We start from the raw sequence: 22,664 nt of genomic DNA, 5'->3' as shown, positions 1-22,664 counted from the left end.
CTGTCAAGGGACTTCTGCACTTTGTGTGACAGCTCCAATGGTAATGGGTGTTGAAAGTAGCTAAACAGTCAACAGTTGCGGGGAGGGGAATGATATACACTGAAGATAGTCTTGGTGTTCCGTTTTCTGAATGTTACAAGGAGTTTGTCATGGGGTGACCCAGCAGTAGCAGGGTCAAACACTGGTTCTTATAGGCCTTTGTATAAGATGTCCATGAATCCCTCCACTGCTGTAACTTTCTCTCCACTCCTGATCTGATGAACGGAGATTTGACTCTCAAAAGCTTAAAACTCCCCCAAATCTTGTTCTCTAAGGTGCTGCTGGTAGAAAGTCCCACCAAATTACACCTGATTGATGGCAACCCCACATGGTTTTCAAAGCAAGAGACGTTCAGAGATGCAACAGGATTCATAGGTAGTTCTTATTGGAAGTCAACGCATCTTCCTTCTTGAAACACTTCGAGAGATTCCAGGCTGCAGATATGCTATCCCTCATGTTACATTCTGTGAATTACTCATGACATTCCTCCGTGGCACCCTCCCATGCGCTCTTCTTATCCTTCATTTTGCATGTTGCAAGGTAGTCAGCGTGGTGTAGGGGTTAAGATCAGGCAGACTTTATCTGGAGAACCAGTTTTGATTCCCCTGTCCTCTCCAAGAGTGGTGGACTCTAATCTGGTGAACCATGTCTGTTCCTCCACTCCCCAGTCATAGTCTGGGAACTCTCTCAGCCCCACCTGCCTCAAGGTGTCTGTTATGGGGAGAGGGAGGGAAGGAGTTTGTAAGCAGCTCAACCTTATGGCTGAGAGAAAAAGTGAAAAGTACATCTGAACTCCTGTTCTTCCAGTCAATTAAAAAAATTAGCTCTGGGACTGGCATTAGCCGTCCTTGAGCTCTACCACTGCCACGAGCCATCAAACCACACGCTCTCTGTACATGCTCAGGGACACTTTTCTTGACAGCCGCTTCCCACGTGCCTCCCTGTGGCTGGCTAGGGAGCACGCCGGATTAGCCCAGCCGGGTGAAAGCCGCTTTTCCACCGGGGGCAGCCGCATGCAAATCACTCCCCTAAGCAGCCGGGGGAAGAAGAAAGGCGAAGCAATCGCGGGAGCGGCTCACCAGCGGTAGTAGCTACGCCGGGGAGGAGGGGGCTGCGGGAAGACGCACAACAAAGCCAGCCGAGCCTTGTCTTGGGCGGGCACAGTTGCCGGGCAGGACTGGTGGCAGTGCAGCTGGGCTTTGTCCCTTAAAAGCCGGCCGGGTACCCACCCCCTTTTTGTGCAGCGAGCCAGCCAAGCAGCCTGCAGCTGTGCGGGAGGGACGCTTTGCAGTTTCCAAGGCACAGGTAGGTAAGCGGGGGGGACGACGACAAGAAGCAGTTTCCGAACAGACCCCCACCCCCACTTCTCAGTCACGCCAGAATTAGGCGGAGACACTTTTTCAGCTGCTGCTGCAAAAAAAGCTTTTGCCTGGTTTATTTTTTCTTGTTTCCAGCGCGTGTGGTTTTCGCATCTGCGTCTATTGTCTGCGGGAAGGAGGAATGTCGGGGTGGGCATGTGTGGAGCCGGGGGGTGGGGGGGTGGGGTGGGGTGGCAGCTTGGGGGTATTTTTTGCTCTCCCTTTCCTTAAATCTGTGGTTGGTGCTCTGGGATTCGCACCATTTTGGGATGAGCGAAACCGAGATGGAGAAGAGGAGGGTCCCTGTCTCTCTCGGTGACTGTCATTCTGTGGAAGGCTCCTGTGCGTGAAGCAAGCCGGTCACATTATTTTTTTTAAAAGCCAAAACCGGCTCTCTTTTTTTGCCTTGATCTGGCAACAGACTTCATTGCACCAGTCTCTGTATTGTGCTTAAAATTTCAAACGTGTGCCCGCTTGGGCAAGAGCCCTGCCAGAGACCGCTATTTTATGCACTGATAGCTGCAGCATTTTGAAATGGGCAGGTGGAGGCAGGGAGCACATGCCCCATCTGTCAGCATGGGGGGGCAGATGGTGACACCTCTCTCCATTAAAACAAAAAAATAACAACAGGGGAGATTACAAGGGCGAGCCTTTGCCTCTCTCTGCCCCACTAATTGGTCATACACTCCATTATCGTTTGTGAATCTAGGTGGTCCACGTGGCTGGTCATTCTATATTTAAAACGCTTGCACCACATTTTGAAGGATGCCTTTAAAAAACCATTATGTAACTGAGGGCAGTGGCTTTCCTAATGGCTTACTAAATAGATCCCATTGTTCAGTCTTCTCTGAATGATTTGTTATTGATCTGTGGGGTGTATTTGGGTCTGTGCGTGAATGCTTTGTGAAGGTACCTGCCGGCTTCGTCACTTGCCTGGAATAGATTTATGTGGTGTGGTCTGTGGGGCATGAAGAGTCTTAGCAGGGCGTGTTCGGTGTTACAGTAGCCTGTGCTCAGGTTTGATTTATTGTCTGCATGTTCAGGTCTTAGGTTGCTGCTCTTCAACCATTTGCTCTACACTAATTCTGATGTAAATCTTAGAGGGGGATATTTCTGATTTAAATGGCTTGGAGGTTATAATCTTTTCCTTGGGGTGGTGAGCCTGCAGATTTAGGAATGCCAAAGCCATGCTGTGGCAGAGAAGCTTTTCGTTTCCATTTTAAGGGTTCTTGTTGGAGAAAAACTGTTCGTGCTGGGGTGAAAAAATCATCACCTACCATTTCTTCTATTATTTTTATTTAAAATATTAATCCGCTGCCGTGCCATGTTGGATTTTCCTTTTGCTTTGCATGATGTAACCATACTGGGCTATTTCTTAGTCACAGTTGTAATATTAGAATGATGCCCCATAGTTTTTATACAATTGTTCCTGTTGTAATGAAAATGCTGTTGCTGCTGAATGGGCAGAGGCCTAAATTGACCATCCAGCTTCTTGCCAAAGGCATGTCATAGTTATTACCATACATCATTGTTTCTGGTGATCTGATTTCAATAGTGCCCTGTGTTGCTTTCTGTCATCTAGTCTTTAAAATAAACTTAGAAATTCTAAAGGCAATAATCCCCATGTGCTGGTTAGTGTAATATTGGCTGTTCTTGAGATCATGAGACAAACATACTAATCAATAGATATGAATAGGGAGCTATAAGGAGTATGGAATACAAATAATCTACTCTCCTTTACAGAAGACTCAGGATATATAGCTTTGTATCCTGTCAGAATAAATGTAAGCAACTACTACAAGATGAAGCAAAAACATTAGGTCAGATGGTTTAAACAGGTAACAGAAAAATTAATGGAACATAGACCCACTGAGAACTTTGTTAACTAAATGAAACCTCCACATTCAGTGGCAGTCTTCCTGTGTATACAGAATATTGTGGACAAGCAGGGAAGAGCTGTTTTTGTAAACTTCCCAGAAGCACCTGGATGTGGCGGCCAAGGCCTGCAGTGTGATTTTACAACGTCAGTTACTAGCTTTTCTAAGATTCTTGCATGCACATCTCACCAGATCTTGGCCTCACATCCAACTATTGATAAGATCAGGGCGTAGCTCCAAGAAAGCAGGGGTGGGCGCAATGAACTGGGCATGCGCCCCTGTGGGGGTGTGGCAATGGCATTCTGGGGGTCGTGGCCGGGGTGGGGGCAGGATGGGGGCGGAGGAGGCACTGGTACACTGGGCGCTTTCCCCCCTTGCTGGGTAAGATTAAAAGGAAAGAAACCCTTGTGACCTAAGGATTAGTGGTGATACCAAACCTATTCTTGCTATTTTCTTTTCTTTATTGGAAATCAATGAGATAGAAAAGCCACTTTTAAATTATGTTTGTACTTTTTTTGCAATAAATACATTTTGCTTTTTTAAAAAATCACATAAAACAAAACAGCAAATATCTGAACAGGCTGGGAGGTAGCGATCTGAGAAAAAAAAAGCTACTATGCTTTGTGGGCTTACGAAAATTAGCACATCGTTTGTAATTATGTACATCCTTAAACCCCTGTTCTCTATATCCTGAGGATAAAAGATCAAAATATAATAAATTAGCTGCATACCCTTCTCAGAAATCTCTTTAAGATGGTTTAGGCTATGTGCTGTAATTGGAATTAGAATCATTGCATTTAGGTGATTATTTTTCAACCACTTATTGTTGTCACCACAACATCAGTTGTTAATGATTGCTTCAAAACTGTAATATAAACCAGATAAATGTATAGCAGTCTGAACAATAGTGTCTTCTTGCCCCAAATGAAAAGCACTGCTGATGGTGGAAAGTGCTTTCAAGTGGCAGCGAACCTATGGGGTTTTAAGGCAAGAGATGTTCAGAGGTGGTTTGCCATCACCTACCTTGGAGGTCTCCCCTCCAAATATTAGCCATGGATGATCCTGATTACATTCCAAAATCTAATGAAATTGGGCTAACCTGGTCAGGGTGGAAAGTACCTAAACGTACTAATGTTAATGACGTTTTGTACTTTTCATTAAATATGAGATATTTCCGGTGTTGCTTTTTGGTCATTTGTATATCTTGCAGTCTGATTCTGTGCTGTCCCTTAAATTCGCCAACTCCTGATTGGAAAATGCTTAATATTTTGGGGTGGAGCCTGGGGAGGGAGTGGCTTGGAGAGTGAGAGATCAGCAAGAACATGGTACTACCCTCCAAGGCTACCCTCCAAAGCTGTCATTTTCTCCAGGGGGGACACATCTTTGTAGTCTGGAGGCAGTTGTGAATTCCATGAGATTCCCAGGCTCCACGTAGATTAGGAGTGTCCAACTCTGGTCCTCCAGATGTTCATGGATTGTGATTCTCATCAGTCCCTTCCAGCCAGAATTGGACATCTCTGGCCTAGAGCAGGGGTCTGCAAACTTGGCTCTCCAGATGTTCATGGACTACAATTCCCATCAGCCCCTGCCCGCACATCTGGAGAGCCAAGTTTGCAGATCCCTGGCCTAGAGGTTGGCAGCACTGTAATGTCACTGGATCAAAAGAGATGCATCCCAGTTCTTTCCAAGCTTCCCCCCCCCGGACTTAGTCTACGTTAGGCTTCAAGTGAGGAGCTGCATAGTTGAATTCCCCTCCCCCCATGACAAATTACTTGCCTGAAGAAAATGTTGTATTGGGGAGTGCTGAGATTCTTTTTCTTATTTCCTGAGTAAGAGGAGCCTTCTCCTCTGGAGGAGCATTCAAACTTAAACTTTCTCCAACTCAACCTTACTGTTTGATCCTGCTGTATACAAAACTGTGGCCCTTGCTTTTATTATCCTATTAATGTTTAAGTCTGTGGTAATACTAGAATGCCTATAGGACATAATTTCTTTGCAAAGGTTTCTCCCTCTGCAGTTTTATGTTGTATGCCCCCCCCCCTTTCCTTATTTCTGGGTAGTTCCATAGGAGGAAGAGAAGAACCTTGATGGGTTATCTGTGATTTGAGTCTTATCTATTACTATTCTGTGCTAATAAAAAAATTAATACAGTCTTATTTATCCCCATGCTTAGGTTGTGAGTGGGATATGCCAATCTCTATGGTCAAGGAATACTCTTAATAAGCCTAAGGCTAACTTTAACTGAACATTTAGAATCATCTTCCATTTTGAATTTACTTAATGTTATTTAGGGATATGAAAATGGTTTATTCATTTTCACCTGGACTTTCAAGCTGGTTATAAGTTGTAGTCCTTCTACCTTATTTCTAACCTGCAGACTGATGCTTAGAAGGCAAATGATCTGAACTTCTCTAGAGCTTTAAGGAGATCTAGATGCCAGTAAATCCAAACACCTGCTATGAAGCAGCCCTTATACATATCTACATTTATCTATATATATTTCCCTTGCCTTTAAAGTAAATCCTGATCCCTCTTGTCCCTGAAATAAAAGAAGAGAGGTAAATTGCAAGAATGGGATTGATGGCATTTGTGAATTTGACTGTAGATAAAATGCAGCACTTTGTCCATGTGCTCAGTGGAGCTTGTACTGAAATAGTCTGTGACCACCCCCACCCCCCAACATATAAATTTAACTAATATTGGGAAGTCATAGAACTTTTTCCTAATTATTGGCAGCTAACTGACAAGTAAAAGTACTTACAGTACATCAAGCTGTTGGTGGTTAGCCTTGGAGTGTGCATAGACAATTAAATACCAACATACAGCAAATATCTATTTCTGTGGTTAGATTACTCACACCAATTCCACTCAAGTGGTAGAAGTATGATGCCTGCATAAAATAGATTGGGTGGAGAAGAAAATTGATGGAAATATACGGTTTGCTGCTTTAAAAATTATCATGCATGTTAAAGTAGGGAAGCATGTTTTCCTCAAAGAAAACTGAAAATAGTTCAAAAGAAGCGGAAAACTGCAGTAGGAGAACTGTAGCCATCACTAGTGCTGGCCACTTAGCCTGATTTATACAGTAAGAAAATGTAATTTTTTTCAGAGAGGAAAAATTAAATGGGGAAGATAAATAGTGTAACTTACCAGTATTGGTGCTAGCCAATACTAGTAGCTGCAGTACAACATTTGGACAGTCACTTACATGGGAATTGAAAGAAGCTTGTGGAAGAACCTTGTTTCCACAGTGATGGTTTTAGAATCCAGGGCTTCCTGAATAGGCATTTGGATAGAAGAATGAGTCTCTGTGTGCTTTTCTAGAATGCTGAAATCTCATTTGTAATATACATCCTTGGAGGGAGTTAGTTGGAGGAGCATCCACTTAATTCTAGTTGTTCTCACATAGCTTAAAGACAACTGACCCTCCATCTTTCTTCATGTATGTGTAACATATTCTGCTACCTAGTTGATGTTGTTTTATACCACATGACACACAACCTACCTGATTTATATTGAGAATTCTCCAATATTGTTGAAAGAGTTTTCTGAATCTGGTTTGATGAAGCGGTCTACTACCAATATTAATATAGGCATAGCTAAACAATTGCAATCTGTATTAATTAGTTTCTGCTATGTTTCTTCTGCTCTTGACCCCCAGATTAACCTTCAAGATGTCCTTTGTGAGAGATATGGAGCTGGAACACTTTGATGAGCGTGATAAAGCACAGAGGTACAGCCGAGGGTCACGGGTGAATGGCCTGCCTAGTCCAACCCACAGTGCTCACTGCAGCTTCTACCGAACCCGCACTCTACAGACCCTCAGCTCTGAGAAAAAAGCCAAGAAAGTCCGCTTCTATCGCAATGGGGACCGCTACTTCAAAGGGATTGTGTATGCCATATCCCCAGATCGTTTCAGGTCTTTTGAGGCCCTGCTAGCTGATCTGACCCGAACTCTCTCTGATAATGTCAATCTGCCCCAGGGTGTGAGAACCATCTATACTATTGATGGTGTTAAGAAGATTACCACCTTAGACCAACTGGTGGAAGGTCAGTATTAACAGAGAGAGATGCTGTTGCTTAGAATGTCCCCTGTGTACAGCTTTTGAACACTTCTGCTGTTCTTCACTTTTTTGTATTGATATTCATCCAGTTTATCACTTCACTTTCCCAATCTCATCCATGTATATGCAATGAGTGCTTTTATGCACAAGGAAAAAAAAGATGAAATGGCTAAGATCAAATGCTACAATCTAAAATTTGCCAGTTGCAAGAGGCAAGAAAACAAGGGATGGATATGAGCAAGTGCTGTTTGTTATTATTTGTGTTTATAGTGCAGTTGGACATGCTTGGATTATAGTACTAAGACAAAATTAGCCTGTGTCAATTCAGTTAGTTGAAACTTCTGAGTAAACATGATCAGGACTGTAATGTATTATATACTGTAAGTCTACACGACCTTAACAAACTTAAAAATCCTAACTTCAGTAAAACAATGCTGAACAGACTTTCTATAATGCCCTATCTTACGTCTTTGTTTAATGTTAATTATCGCAGAGCCTACAGCCTACTACACTATAATGCCCTTTCGTCTTATTATAATAATGGAATCTATAACAAAACACCTAAAGAGGGTAGAATCTGCAGCTGTCAAATAGGAGGTGTTGAAAATTCAGAACATATATTATTTGAATGCTCATTTTATGATGAGATTCGTGGGATGCTTCTCCCTTGTGACCAGGCAAACTCCTTTTCGAGTAAGAAAGAAAGGATTAAAATACTGTTATCTGATACTAATAACAATCTAACGTATTATGTTGCCAAGTTTGCCTGGATATCTAGCAAAATCAGGAAGGCCCGACAGAGTGCCACTGGCACTGCCAGCTAACTTCTATTCACCAATCATTATTAGCCAGACACACTACTTATTAGTCAGAACTTATGTTTTGAATTTTCCAATGCCTATCATATGCATTTTCTATCTGTTTTAACCTATATTTTTTGTAATTTCTGCAATTTTATGATTTAAATTTTTTGTACTTTGCTGGTCAATGACTGTGTATAAAACTGATAAACTGTAAGTCAATCACGGAAAAAAGAATTTAAGTGGCACTTCCTTAGGGTCACAGTCCTGACTGATTTTGCTGCTCGTAGCTGCTTTTTGTATTTAAATGAGATTTTGAAGGATCCTGCCATGGCTCTCCAGTGTAATGTGTAGTTTTAGCTCCCAGATTGTACTGTGGTATGGCCAACTGAATGCATTTGTCTCTGTCCAACTTCAACTGATTTGTTGCCCTCTTCTTTTTGAAACCCAGTTGATATAGTATTGGCTGTGGCAAAATTTGTGGAAAGCAAGTTGCTCCATGCCTAACTTTGGGCATTGTCTTAGTTGTTCAGTGCTAGCAGTGGGTTCCTTGTTCTCATCCTTTTGGATAGAGTAGTAGCTTGGGTCCAGCAGAAAAATTCCACTATTTGAAAATGTTTCTGTCATCAGAAAAGGAATCCCCCCCCCCCCCCCCAACCCACACACTGGTGTAGTCAAAATGATGCTCAAAGTAATGCTTTTGAAAGATAAAGGGACCCTTAAGAACAGCATGGGACACTGGAGATCTACAGTAAGAGGAGATGATCTGTGAAAATCATCCATTATTATTTTAGGAGAAACTGATGAGGGGATCCAACCCAGAGTATTGAATTGACTTTATTGAGTGACGGCCTGGGATCCAAAAGAAGATATTGTGCACTGGATAATTTTGCACCCAGATGAATCTTTGCTAGATGACTTCAGTAAAAGAAGAGACTTTGGGGTTTAGTTACTGCATAAAAAAGTGCAGTGCTTCTGTCTCTAAGTAGTGCAGAAATTCCATTATGTATCTGCACTGTGCTTGTATCTTAGCATTCTTGAAGAAATAAAAGTCTCTCAGTGTTTCATCCCCACTTGGGTCAGCATTGTATTAACAGGTTACTTATTGGTTCTGCCTCTTAGATTCTCTGCAGGGTAGCAAGTACGGTTCTTTATCACCCATGCTTCTGAAATACTTTAAATGGAGACGGCAAGGATTCAATTTAGGCATATTACAAGTAGGAACCCATAAGAACTTGTGGGAGGCATCTCATTTCCCCCTCCCCCACTATTTAATATTTCCTTTCCTGAAGCTCCCATAGATTCTCCCTTTTTCTTTTTTCCTTCTCTTCTTAGGGTTGCCAGCTTCAGGTTGGGAAATTTCTGGATATTTGGGGATGGAGCCTTTAGAGGTTAAGGTTTGGGGAAGCCACCTCAGTGGGGTATAATTCCCTTACAGCAGCCATCCTTTGAAAACCACTGTGGTGTAGCACTTAGAACTTCAGAGTAGGGTTTTGTGGAAACTGACTGCTTTGGAGGGTGGACTGTGTGACATATTTGGATGATGCCTCTCCCTTCAGCCAATCCTGCTTTCCTCAGATTCTACCACAGATTCTCCAGGGATTTCCCAAAGTTGGCAACCTTAGTCATGCTTGGCCCCAATGAATAATCCTTGACAGGCCAAAATAGGCCTGGAAAGGACCTTGCCCTCTTTCTCTACCTTTTTACTCACAGAAACGCAGCCTGGAATACTCTGATCTGACCTGGCTCCATTGTAGCCAATGGGGAATTTCTGGGGGTGTCTATAGGATGCACATTTTTAAGGTAGAGGCACCACACTTTTCAGTGTGGCTTCAGGAGACTGTCCTGGCAAGAGTACCCAGGTTTGGTGAACTTTGCTTCAGGGGGTGGTGGGAGATGGGCACCACTCTACTCCATAAAATTGAACTCCTGAAGCAAAGTTCAGCAAACCTGGGTACTCTTGCCAAGAGTGTCTCCTGGAGCCACCCTGAAAGTTTGGTGCCTCTACCTTGAAAAATGTGCACCGTGCAATGAAGTCAGGTCAGTTTGTGGGGTGCCTGTCAGGGGCGCAATTTTTAAACTTGCTGCACCAAAGTTTCAGGATATCTTCAGGAGACTCTTTTGATCATACCAACCAGGTTTGGTGAAGTGTGGTTTAGGAGGTCCAAAGTTATGAACCCTCAAAGGGATAGTCCCCATTTCCTATTATCTCCCATTGGAAACAATGGGGGATGGGGCACAGCCTTTGGGGGTCCATAACTTTGTACCCCCTGAACCAAACTTCACCAAACCTGGGTGGTATCATCAGGAGAGTCACCTGAAGATACCCTGAAATTTCGGTGCCACTAGCACCCCCTACAGGCCAAAAACCGAAACAACACTAAAAATACCAAAAAATGCAAACAAACCCGAATTTTTTGATATATCTGAATATCAGGTATTCGGCTGATTTTGCTATAACATTAATTTTACAGCTGAATCAAGCCAAATCTGAATTTTTCCAGTATTGCTCAAGCTTAATTAGAATATAAGAAGTATGTCTAATCTAAGCTCGGTCACTGGTAATGGCTATTCTGCCTGTTAATTTTTGTCATGGTCACCTTTGAAGTTCCTTCATTGTTTAAAATATTAACTATTAATTCCATTGTTTAAAATATTAAGTATAGGGTATAGTTCTTAGAAGAAATTGCTTAGTTTCCAGGAGTTGCCAAATGTGGTCAGGGCTCAAATCTAGTTGCAACTGATGGACTTTCTTCTAATTAAGTATCTGTAGGATTTCTATGACTGTTCTCTTATGTTCTCTACATTTTTTCTAACAAGTACTTCAGCTTGAAAGTCATATTTATCCAGTTGCACAGATGTTGCAGGCAAGATGCAACCTTTATGGAAATTTTTAAGCAACTAGAAAAACAAATGGGAGGGAGAAAATTTAAACTTCAGGAAAAATTAAAATGTATGCAATTTGCCCTTTATTATCAAATCCAAATGGATATTAATTACTTTAACATTGTAAAATTATAGCATATAAATGGTGTTTGGCATATTTATGTAAGCAAAACTGAATATTCCCATTACTAGTAAAGGAGCTGCAAACTGTTGCTACATTGACACAGGAATCTTAGTCTTTGCATTCAGAGAGCTAGGGGAAAAGGGGAAAAAGAAAAGTTAAACTTTGTGTTGAACAAGAGTGTTATTTGTATAGTCACATATGCTTACAATAGGCTTAGTAAATATATGAACTGAAAACATTGGAGTCTTCAACAGTGTATAATCTCATATGCACAAAATTATGGAACATACTGGTCATATTTAAACAATATATTAAAATTGTAGTATATGTTTGCCATATACAAGAATTATTATCCAGGGTAATATTTCATAGACTTTTTTTTAGTACTTCACAGAATTTTCCATTTTTATTTTTTGGGAGGAAGCCTTTAGAGAAGAATTTTTTAAGAAACCCTTTTACCTCTGGGCCTTTCCCCCCCTTTAGCTGCAGATCTTCCCAAGATCATTTTAAAGAATAATTCAAATAATAACTTAATTTTTAATTAGGAAGATAACATTAATTGTCCAACCTTTGCAGTTTGTTGGAAGTACAAAACTATCTTGGAATCTTTTAGGTTTTGTCTTGAATTCCTTCTACAGCATCTTGACGTGGTATATATTTTTCTTGTGATTTGAAAATGCCTCTAGCCCTTTTTAGTTAATCCTCCTTCATTGTCTTTCATTAGCATTCAAGGTAACTTGTGTCTCCAGTCAGTTCTTTGGTTGATATCCTCATAACTTGACTAATAGAACTGTATTGTGCCTTCAGAGCATTTATCTGACAACTGCATCATGCCTTCAACATGTTGTCTGATAGCTAGGTAATTTTGTTCCCACTTTTCTAGTAAATGCAATTTGTTACTTGTAAATATGAAAAAGAGAAGGAAGAAGTTTGCATTCTGAGTCAAAATCAGCACACTTTGCACACAGATTATGACAGCTCCTGTATAAAGTTATGATAGAGCATGTGAGAGCACTTTTCTTTTCATCTCTAATTAAAAGCTTCAGATTAGGAGGTGACATGAAAGACTTGAGAGCTGCTGACTGCCAGAATGGATGACACCGAAATTGATAGTCCAGTGATTTGGCTAAAAATTGGAACTAAAGATATCCTCAGGTCTACAGGGGTGGCACCCATGCTGTGGTGTAGCGCCAAGGGGATGTGGGGGTGCATGGCCAGGTGTGTGTGGCCGAGGTGTGGCAGGGGCATTCTGGAAGGCATTCTGGGTCAGGCGAAGGTGAGGCAGTGGCACAGGACACACGCGTGCTCTGGGCGCAGTTCCTCCTGGGTCCGGCCCTGCACCCATGCACCTTGCTTCTTTGTGAGCTTTCTCTGTAGGACTGTTCATGATAACAGATCTGGGGAGAGTATGTTTTGGAACGGCAGGATTGTGCCCACTGGCCCTAGTCAAATGCACAATCAGATGTATATAATATTTATAACTTGTGAAAAACCTATGCACATACAAGGGTACTTGTGAACAGAGCAGTATTTACCTTGGTCTTGTTCACAAGTTATATTTAATGCTTATTCCATTGATTGGGCATGGAGCCACTGGATACAACCCCATTTCACACAATGAACAGAACTTATGTACAGTTTTCAGTATTTAGAGATGCTCAGGTAAAAAAGACAAAAATATATCATATAAGCTTTGAAAAACCATTCAGTCCTCCCTGCCAACCTGAAGCATCTTCTCTTCTACCCAACAACACACACCACTGTGGGTTTATTCATGGTAAGCTGTCTTGAGGGCCCTAGTTTCAAAAGACATATCATAAATTTCAAAATCAAGCACAAAAAAATTGATCAATGATTGAATGCCTCCATTGTGTAGAGGAGGAAAACGTTTGTACCTACGTTTTTGCTTTTGTAATTAGAAGATCAGCTGTGTTCTGACCTTCTAATATTTAATCAAGCAGCTAGATTTAGTGAGACTAGATTTCAAAATTACTTTTTAAAATTAATTTTGAACCCGTGATACTGTTTGCTGTAAGAATCTTTTCAGTTTATGTTGACTGGCTGCCAAAATCTATTTAAAAGGTTGATGTTCAGAAGAAAGAATTTAATATGGCAGTCAAATACCCTTTCCCCACCTGCACTGTGTGTTCTTCAGGTGACAACAAATAGGTAATGCCTAGTCTGAAGGGTATTGGACTGTCTTCAGCTAGGACCAGAGCCTTCTCAGCTTTGTCCCATGCAGGGTGAAAATCTCTGTCTGGGCTGTGTGGGATCTAATTGAGTTCTGCAGGGCTTGTGAGACTAAGATGTTCCACCTGGCTTATAGTTGAGGGATGAGATAGGTTATGTCATCAACTGGCGGCCCCACTCACCTTCCTATATTCCTTTTAGAGTATTGCTTCTGGTCTCCCATAAAAGCTACTGGGAACCACAAAATGTGTCTACTTCCATCTGGCAATGTTAGTACTGGCCCAGTGCTGGCATTGACTGGGTCTCCTCACCCTGATCACTGAGCAATGCTATATCTAGATGATCTAATGGGGGAATGATTATATGCCATTGCACAAGTTTTTTAGAGTTATATTTGTATTTTAATCTGATGTTAGTTTTATGTATTTATCTATAAATTGGATTTAATTATGTATGTTTTATGTAATTAGCTGCCCCAAGCCCACTGTGGTGTGGGTGGGGAGGAGATAACTATCCAATAAAAGAAATTAAAAAGATATTCTGATTGCAAAAACTTGTCAGAAGAAATGTTTAGTCAAGTTACCATCTTGAAAAATAGTAATCCAATAAGCAACTAATATTGTTTTAGCTAGAAATATCTATGTTATAACTCTACTAAATATCTAAGAAGAAACTGAGTCTTAAAGAGAATTTTAATACCCGTGAGTTTTTACTTAAATGGAAATCAATTCTTGGCCTATCCAAAAAGAATATATATTTAGGATAAGCAAAAAATTTTCAGATTAGCTACCCATTCTGAGTACAGTGCTTACAATTTGTGGTAGTGTGTTTCTCTCTTCCCACTTGCTCCTTAAAAATGTACTGATCTTGCAAGTTTGTTATAGATGCAGTTAGGTTGCAGCTGTGTTCTCTATCAAAATTGCTAAAAAAACTCACATGGATGTTAATTTCCCCATTTCTGCTGAGGTTGACAAATGCTTCAAAAAAAGGAAGAAATAACACTTCTAAAAGGTTGAAATGTCACCTAATGAAAATGGAGTCCCTGAGTTTTCAATCTTTCTTTAAAAAACAACAACATTCGAAGGAATGGGTGTAGCATTCAAATGCTTTTGTGAGATCTTGGGAAGATGATTATAGTACCGTGGTGGCGAACCTTTGGCACTCCAGATGTTATGGACTACAATTCCCATCAGCCCCTGCCAGCATGGCCAATTGGCCAATGCAGCAACTGAGTACTGGAATAACAATCCCTGGAGTCTGGAGTAGAGTCGCCTATCATGGTTCTCAGCCTGATTACGTCTTTTTGTATGTGGACTTACGCCCCTTCTGCTTCTCTGTAATTTCTTCCCAGGAGGATGAAGTTTTACTGTAGAAAGTTTATGTTTGGTCAGTGAAAGGAGGATGTTGTCCCTGGCAGGACCTCATCTGACCCCTGACATCAGGCTTGAGCAGTGGTGAGCAAAGTGAATGTTATAAACTAACGAACCCTTGAAAGGTTTGGATGAGAGTTTGTCATAGCTATATGACAAACAAATTCCATCTTGTCAAGATGGCAGAGGTGTAGCGGGGCAAAATGGCAAAATGGCACCCCGCACCCTATAGTAGCTATGCACCCCCCTGCACCTCGTGTTAGCTATTCCCCTCACCCCACTTACCTGAACCGGTGCTGCACTGCCCAGGCTCCAGCCAACATGCAGTCCAGGCTCTGGCCAGGGAGGGGCCTGGCTGGCTGGCTGCTCCGCACAGCCCAGACTCCAGCATCCAGGTCGATTAAATATTGTTCCATTTAATAGTGATCAGTCAGGCATTCAAAGGTGTGTGTGTGTGGTGGGTGGGTGGGTTCCCCACATAACTCACCAGGGGGCACCCGGGGCATTTGTCCCCAGATGTTCCCATTACAGCTACACGACTGCAGGACGGTAAATGAAGATAATAGTATATGATAGAAATTTGCCTGTTGGACTCAGTGACACTCTTTAAAATATCACAATTTAAGTTAGCAGGAACTTTTAGATTTAATCTGTCATTGGCTGCTCAAGTAGAATTGGTTGCTTGAAGCACTTTTAACCAGTGTAGTTCCCTTGATGGGAAGACAAGACCTGATTGTTGTAATGGAGTCTGGGTGGGAATCTTCTGACAGCCTTGAGATGGCTTCAAGTGGTTTATGGCAAGAATGTCCACATAAATATAGCTGCAATACTTATTTGTTAAAGACAAACAAGATGCATATTTCTGGAAATTCTTGAGTCATGGAGCAACCTGGTTCTCCAGACAAAGAGTCCACCACTCTTAACCACTATGCCATGCTGATTCTCAGTGAAGCATTTCCATGAGGGACAACTTCTGGTTCCTGTGCAACCAATGCAAACTCATACTTTGGAAAGGTCCCTTAAAGTGTCCTTACAAAGAGGTCTGTGACATGACAGGATTGGGGGTGTACTGTTTCCTTTCAAAAGAAGATAATTTCCTAGTTAGTTGTGATTTACCTGTGAAATTTCCCCTCGTAGGCATATTCTAGCTGCTTGTGTTTTTCAGGTGAGAACTTCTTGAATACTTTCTCCAAGAAAGTACTTTGATTGACAGAAAATATATTTTTAAAAGGACAAAAATGGTCTTTGGACTACAGACAGGAGCAGTGTTCCATTAAATATTGATCAGCCAGGCATTCAAAGAGCTTCCACATCATTGCTATATAAAAACACAAGAGATTTCTCAAGTCTTTCTAATAATATCGGAGTGCTTCCACACAAGGCTATTGGGCAGCTATTTAGAGGAGATGTTGAGTTGTTTGGAAATGCATCCATCTCTGGATGGTGAGCATGCTTTAGTGTTACTCCCTTAGATGTAATTATTAATTAATGCTTCTCAGGAGATTGCAATTGCAGGTGTTCAAAGGGTTTTTTTTTCTTTCCAGACAGCTTGGTTGAACACAGACTGGGAAATAATCAGTGGAATCTCTTGAAGCCTCATTTCTATGTCATCTTGCTGTAGTACAATGCAATTCCCCATGCTTTGTTGAACTTCAACGAGTTAAATAGTAAATACAGAGTGCAGATGCAGTGCAGAAAGATTCTTTTATATCAGTGGAAAACAAATCAGTGACAACTGGTTAATACGTGCTGCCAGCACATCCTATATGCTTGCTGCCCCTTTCTCCTTAACCATTCTGCAATAATACAAACCTATTATCTTTGTGTGAGAATTCTCAATAGTTTACCCAAAGTTTGGGCACCCTACCCTAAGGGTGGTCCATCAGAATCTAAGCAAGTTTTTTCATGAATTAGTTTGCATTTTTTTTGGTTGGTTTTAAAAAATCTATGGGCCAGGGTGAAGCTTCTGCAAAGTTGTATGGGGGGAAAATGGTGCCCGGAGAAAACTCCTCCTTTGGGTGCACCCCTGGTGCCCCCTGCCTGGCTTCTGCCCTCCCCAGAGCCTGGGGAAAGCAGGAGCTGAGGTGGTTTCCAGGGATGTGTTTTTAAAAGCTTGGAGTCCTGGAGGTGGGGCTCAAGGAATGTGCTTTTAAAAGCATGGAGGCCAGGGGTAGGGGCCAGCCCCAAGCTCTGCCCTCTCAGGGGCCCCCACCCAAAAGCCCCACCCCAACCTCCATGCTTTTAAAAGCACCTCCCTGGAGGTCGACTCATCTCCTGCTCTCCTCAGGGCCTTGGGAAGACAGAAGCTGGCTGGCAAGGAGGCCGGAAGGAGAGCCGGTTGCCATGGGAGGGGGGCATATGCCAGTTTCTCACATGAAAGGCATGCACCCATGGGTATCCCCATGCCCCTAGACCAGTACATCCCTGAGTGGTTGTGCAGTGAAAGAGTGTGGGATTGGATCCCTCTCTACTTCTGAAAGTATTATTCTGACATTTATGCAGAGGGATGTCTTGAAGTTATGCATATTCTGTTCGAAAGACCAGGTTTGATTTAACAAGATCTGATTCACAATGGATGAATGTTTATTAGTTTGTTTTCTTATCCTTTGGGAGGGTATCTTGTGTAGCTGCCTCATAGACAGCACATTTTTCCTGGCCTGATATATTTGCCAGTCTGTTATCACCTTCCATTATGGTACTGTCATCTAGATGACTGATTATTGTCACTTGATGCCAAGTCAGCCTTGTCCATTCATGAAATATTGGTAAGACTTTTCTTTTGTGCACACACACTATTTCAGATACAATTCATTCCACCCCCCAGATCTTTTTTTTATAGATTAGGATAGTGATTCTGCCTCCCAACAAGTGATTACAAATCTGGAACCATACAGAACTTTTGTGGACAAATGGGGAGAGTAGAGATTATTGGCAGGCCCATATTTCCACATGCAGTGGCTTCTGAATCATAAAGTGTTCATTGTAAGCTGCTGCCTTAAGTTCTTAGAGATATGCCATACATAAATGTAGTCTGACCTTATGAACCTTAGGGTTTGCCCCTGTTTTGGAGTTTTGGGCAAATGATATTTTGTCCCCTAGAGGGAGATGTAGGAATGTTTTGGGAAGGGGGTGGTCTTCATGGGAAAGATGTATTTGGGGGTGGGGGAAGGGTTTTCTGGGAAGAAAAGGGAGAGATAAATCATCTGGGGCAGAGAACAGAGTGACCTGAGAATGAGCCTCAAGATAACTGCAGTCTTCAGATATCTACACACACACAGAGCAACAACACCACAGAGAACCAGCTAGGTCACAGCAGCCAGGGTTTGAGAGACTTTCAGAAGGCCTCATAGGGTTGCCAACCTCCAGGTGGTGGCTGAAGATCGCCTACTATTACAACTACTCTTCAGTAGGGAAAGCTGGCCTGTGCTCTGATTGGTGCAGCAGTAATCTGAATCAGAGAGGCAGGAGGTATCTCTTTGAGAGGAAAAGTGTTGTGAGCTTTTTGGATTTGAATTCCTTCAAGTTAACATCAAGTCCCTTAACTATGTGTGTTAAACACCTACTCTGAGGGGATTTCAGTAAGGGAGTGAAATAGAAGTGAAACGTCCCCATAGGTGACCATAAATAAAAGGGAAGGGAATATATCTTCGGGGTGTAGAAAAAGAATTGCTAAGCCAGTTAGAACAGGTGGATTCCCAGTCAGGTGTATTTAGAGTTCAGGAAATAAATTTATGTTTAGTGGCTGTATGTGTACTGTGGGAAAGGATACCAGCCTGTTATAACCCAAGGCCATCATGAATCCATTATCCAGTTACATCCAAGTGTACTATCTGAAAGTAAACAACCTCTCATTACAATTAAGCAATTGTGAGTCCTATAAAGCTTGAATTAAGAATTATTCCTGTGCCAAAACTGATGTTTCTGTATAGTTAATTCCAATCTAATTTCCATCCATAGAAATATCTCCTGATCCCATCCGCCGAAACAGTATCTCCTTAGCATGTTTATCCCCTTTTCCTGAATTCACCATACCCTCTCTGTTCCCTACTGACTAAGGATACTTAAAGTCACAACTTTCCAGTCCACCTAGTTACATGTTCCTCCTTAATATGTGGTTCCTGGCATATTTTTCCTGTATGCCCATTATAATACAGTTTGTCATCAGAACAGGAGGAGAATATGTATTAACTATTAAGCATGCTCAATACATACAATCTGATACAAGCCTTGCCCTTCAGCCTAGTCATCCCGCAGTCTTACCTTGTCCTGCCACACGAATCCTCCCTTATGACTCGTCTCCTCCTTCCAAGGAAAACACATTTCTCGTTTATCACACCTTCACCTTTCTGGACTTCTTAAGGCTGAGCAGACAAACATAAAACGTCCAGCTGATGGTGCCCCCTTCCCCCCCTTTCATGGCCCTCTACCTCATGGCCCTCTACATCTGGGACCTGCCATTCCTCCCTCTTGGGGAGAGGATTTTGAATATGGAGCTGCTGGATGCCATTTATATTTATGCTAGTATTTTTATTGTATTTATGAGATTTAGCTTTTACTGTTTTATTGCTGCTTTTAAATATTTAGGCATTTTATGCTATATTATGTTTATTGTTGTACACTGCCCGGAGCCCCTCGGGGATAGGGTGGTATAAAAATCTAATAAATAAATAAATAAATAAATAAAAATACCCTACCATCACAACTCCTCAATCATAGAAAAAACAGGAAAACCTGTCCAGTATAGTTTGGAGGCTGTGAGTCTGCAACAAATAGTTAGGAGGATGAAGAGTCAACAACATGAGGGTCTGGGAGTTGTCTCTGGATTTTTTCCTTTTTTCCTGCTAGTCATCTCTCCTACTAGAAAGCAGAGGCAAGTGGGCTGGAGGCACTGCTATTTTCTTTTTTTGTTGTCAGTCCCCCTCCAGTAAACAACCTAGGACCCATAGTTTCTTCCCCGATGGGGGTTGGTGGTAGAAACTGGGGTTATGCAATATTTGGATCTTATTCTCAAATTCTGTTTAATGTGTCTTCCTTCTTAAGTAAAGCAGATGATCTACAGTGAACAAACCCTCCGCAGCCAAAAATAATAAAAAATAAATTAACGAATGACCAGACTAATTGGCGTAGTGAAGCGTAGATTCACTTAATTGGTCATCTTGATTACACAGGCTAGATCTTTACTTCAAGACTTGTTTTGATGCATCAAGGGTAGAGATGGGACTGTGCTTCCAATGGACTGGGGGTCTTTTCAGACTTTGAGAATCATTAGGCTGTGCCTTTTAAACACAGGATTGAGGACAATGTATTGTGTAGGTGATATACCCTTTTGTTATTTCTGATATGTTTTGCTCAGACTTCATTTTGATAAGATGGAAGTAGTCTTGGAGGTAAGTCTCAGCAACTGCAGGTATTCAAATAACAACTTGGTTCATATGTATTTTTTTCCAGATGGCTTTTGGTGGAAGTTCCGGTTATGATCTTTCTGTTTTTTAAATTGTTGGAAGAAAGGCAGATGTATAAATATTTTCAATAAATACATTGGAAGAAGATTGGGATGCTTGTCAGCTCTTTTGATCGTTTTCTTTTTTTAAAAAATCAGTCTTGGGTTCTTTTCAAAGTATTGAAAGAAATGGGTGTCTACAAGATATTAGACTTTAAATATCAAAGTCTGAAACTTCCCCTCTTCACAGTATAAACTTTCTTCTCCAAATAAAACCAAACTCCTTCAGTGTACAATCTTATACATAGTTGCTTGGGAGTGGTGAATCCTATGGAGTTTAAAAAGACCTGATTAAACATGCAAAGGTTTGCATAACTAGTGCTAAATTAAAGGCAAATCTGTATGTTCTCTCAATCATTTTGTTACCAGAGCTTCTGGAAAAAGTTACCTACTGAACTTTTTCAGTTACCTACTGAAAATAAAGGTGCAAGGATCCCTGAAAATGGCTATCCGGGAATCATTGATTTCCTTCATTGATTTTGACCAGTAATATATGGTTAATTACCCCTGACAAGGTTATACTTTCAGATTTTACATGTGGCCAAAGGAATCTTTGCTTTGCATTTCTTTACAACATGGAAAATGAATTCTAAGCTGGAGTTTGGTCAATTTTGGGTGACATTGACACAGTGACCATATTCTTCTTTGCTCATAAGCTTTATTTTTCTGATTAATTAAGTAGTGAGTTTTCAGAAATGGATGCGGGTATTTGGCAGACATGTTTTTAGAAGCATCTTCTGCAGTTGAAAGGATGGAAACAAAACCAGAGTTGTCTGTGCCTGTCTTTAACCACTGTGCCCAATGCCCTATCAGCACCAATTGATATCAGCTGCCACTGAAAGTAGACTGAATCTGAATGGGATACATTAAGCTTTAAAAAGGAAACATTATTTTTATAGCAAGTTAACTGTCCCTAGCCTATTCTGAATTCACATCTGAGAATATTGCCGCTCCATGTACATTCCAACTGAGTAGCTTGATTGCTTATGTAGATATTTTTAACTCACTTAAAAAAAAACTGGGCACATAGTAAAACCATGTTTTGATAATAAAAGTCATATACATTTAAAATCCATTAAAAATGAACAGATCAAGTGGTAGCAATGTTCACCCCCCTCGAAATAAGCTCACCTTATGCAACTTGCAGAATCTCATCAGTGTGAAAGCCTTCCAACAACTGAAGAAAGTATTGCATAGAATTGGAACAGCCACTGAAAAAGCTGGTTCTGGTGGGTTTTCTGGGTTGTGTGATCATGGTCTGGTGGATCTTGTTCCTCATGTTTTGACTGCATCTGTGGTTGTTCCTAAAGTTTCACCTGCATCTGTGGCTGGCATCTTCAGAGGTGTATCACAGAGGGAAGTCTGTCTGTGATACACTTCTGAAGATGCCAGCCACAGATGCAGGTGAAACGTTAGGAACAAGATCCATCAGACCACAGTCACACAGCTGGAAAACCCACCAGAACCACTTGAATCCAGCTGTGAAAGCCTTCAACAATACACTGAAAAAGCATTAGATATAGCAGTGCCTGCACCCCCAAATCTCCAGGAGTTTGAAAACCTGGAGTGAGCAATCCTAATTCTCCTGATAGTACATTTTGCATTAGAGGATGTGCAGATGAATGAGGCATTAATGGTGTAGCTGATGTTCCTGGGTCTGGTCAGTTAATTGAATAGAGAGACTGAGTTGGTATTACAAATATTTACAGGAATTAGTCTGTAGATTTGTACCTACATCAGATGGCCCACTACTGCTGCTGAATGAGATATTGGTAAGCAAGAATAGGCCTGCTCCCATCCCAGCTAGGTGAGCGGCAACTCCAAAATCCCCCCTTAAAGTTAGGTATCCATACATATTTTATCAATTTGCCTGTTCAATAATATATCCAATGACTATTCAGGGCCTTCTTTATCTGGATGGTATTTTTTGGGTCACTCAAACAGTATTAATCAGAGTGAACACATAAAGGTAAAGGCAGCCTCCTGTACAAGCTCTGGGTCATTACTGACCCATGGGTGATGCCACACCCCAATGTTTACTAGCCAGACTTTGTTTATGGAGTTGTTTGTCATTGCCATCCCCAGTCTTTTACACTTACCCCCAGAAAGCTGGTTACGCATATTAATGACCTCAGAAAAATGAAAGTGAGTCAACCTTGAGCCAGAAACTGATTCCATTAGGATCAATCTCAAGTTGTGAGCAATGCTTTGAGTGCACTACAGCTTATTTCTTTGCCCTGGGCCACCTATAGTGAACACATATGGTGGATCTAAATTTCATTAGGACTTATTGAACTGCTAAAATAATCTTGAAGTTTTGAAACCGTTTAATATTGTTTAATGCAGGATAACAATAATTTTTCAATTGAATGAAACTTTAGTGTAGCAAGTGGGTTTGTTTTTTAATATAAGTTCTTTGCAAGCACATGGACTTATAATTGATATAGATGTTCCAG

General features: G+C 41.3%; 1 protein-coding gene across 4 annotated transcripts in view; it reads left to right on the top strand.

Moving 5' to 3' along the window:
* Positions 1 to 1,084: 1,084 nt before the first annotated feature.
* Positions 1,085 to 22,664, top strand: part of DCLK1 (doublecortin like kinase 1) — a 246,933-nt gene continuing 225,353 nt past the window's right edge. For 2 of the 4 annotated variants that reach the window (XM_048494602.1, XM_048494603.1), the window contains exons 1-2: positions 1,090 to 1,344; positions 6,936 to 7,324. In XM_048494602.1, coding sequence (XP_048350559.1) covers positions 6,949 to 7,324 — 376 coding nt within the window. In that variant the 5' untranslated portion in view covers positions 1,090 to 1,344; positions 6,936 to 6,948. Of the gene's footprint in view, positions 1,345 to 6,935; positions 7,325 to 22,664 lie in introns of all 4 variants that reach the window. The other 2 variants (XM_048494607.1, XM_048494604.1) reach the window with 2 other exon arrangements.

This window comes from Sphaerodactylus townsendi, linkage group LG04, assembly GCF_021028975.2.
Source record: "Sphaerodactylus townsendi isolate TG3544 linkage group LG04, MPM_Stown_v2.3, whole genome shotgun sequence".
NCBI lineage: Eukaryota > Metazoa > Chordata > Lepidosauria > Squamata > Sphaerodactylidae > Sphaerodactylus > Sphaerodactylus townsendi.
This window is presented reverse-complemented; position numbering and strand designations above follow the sequence as displayed.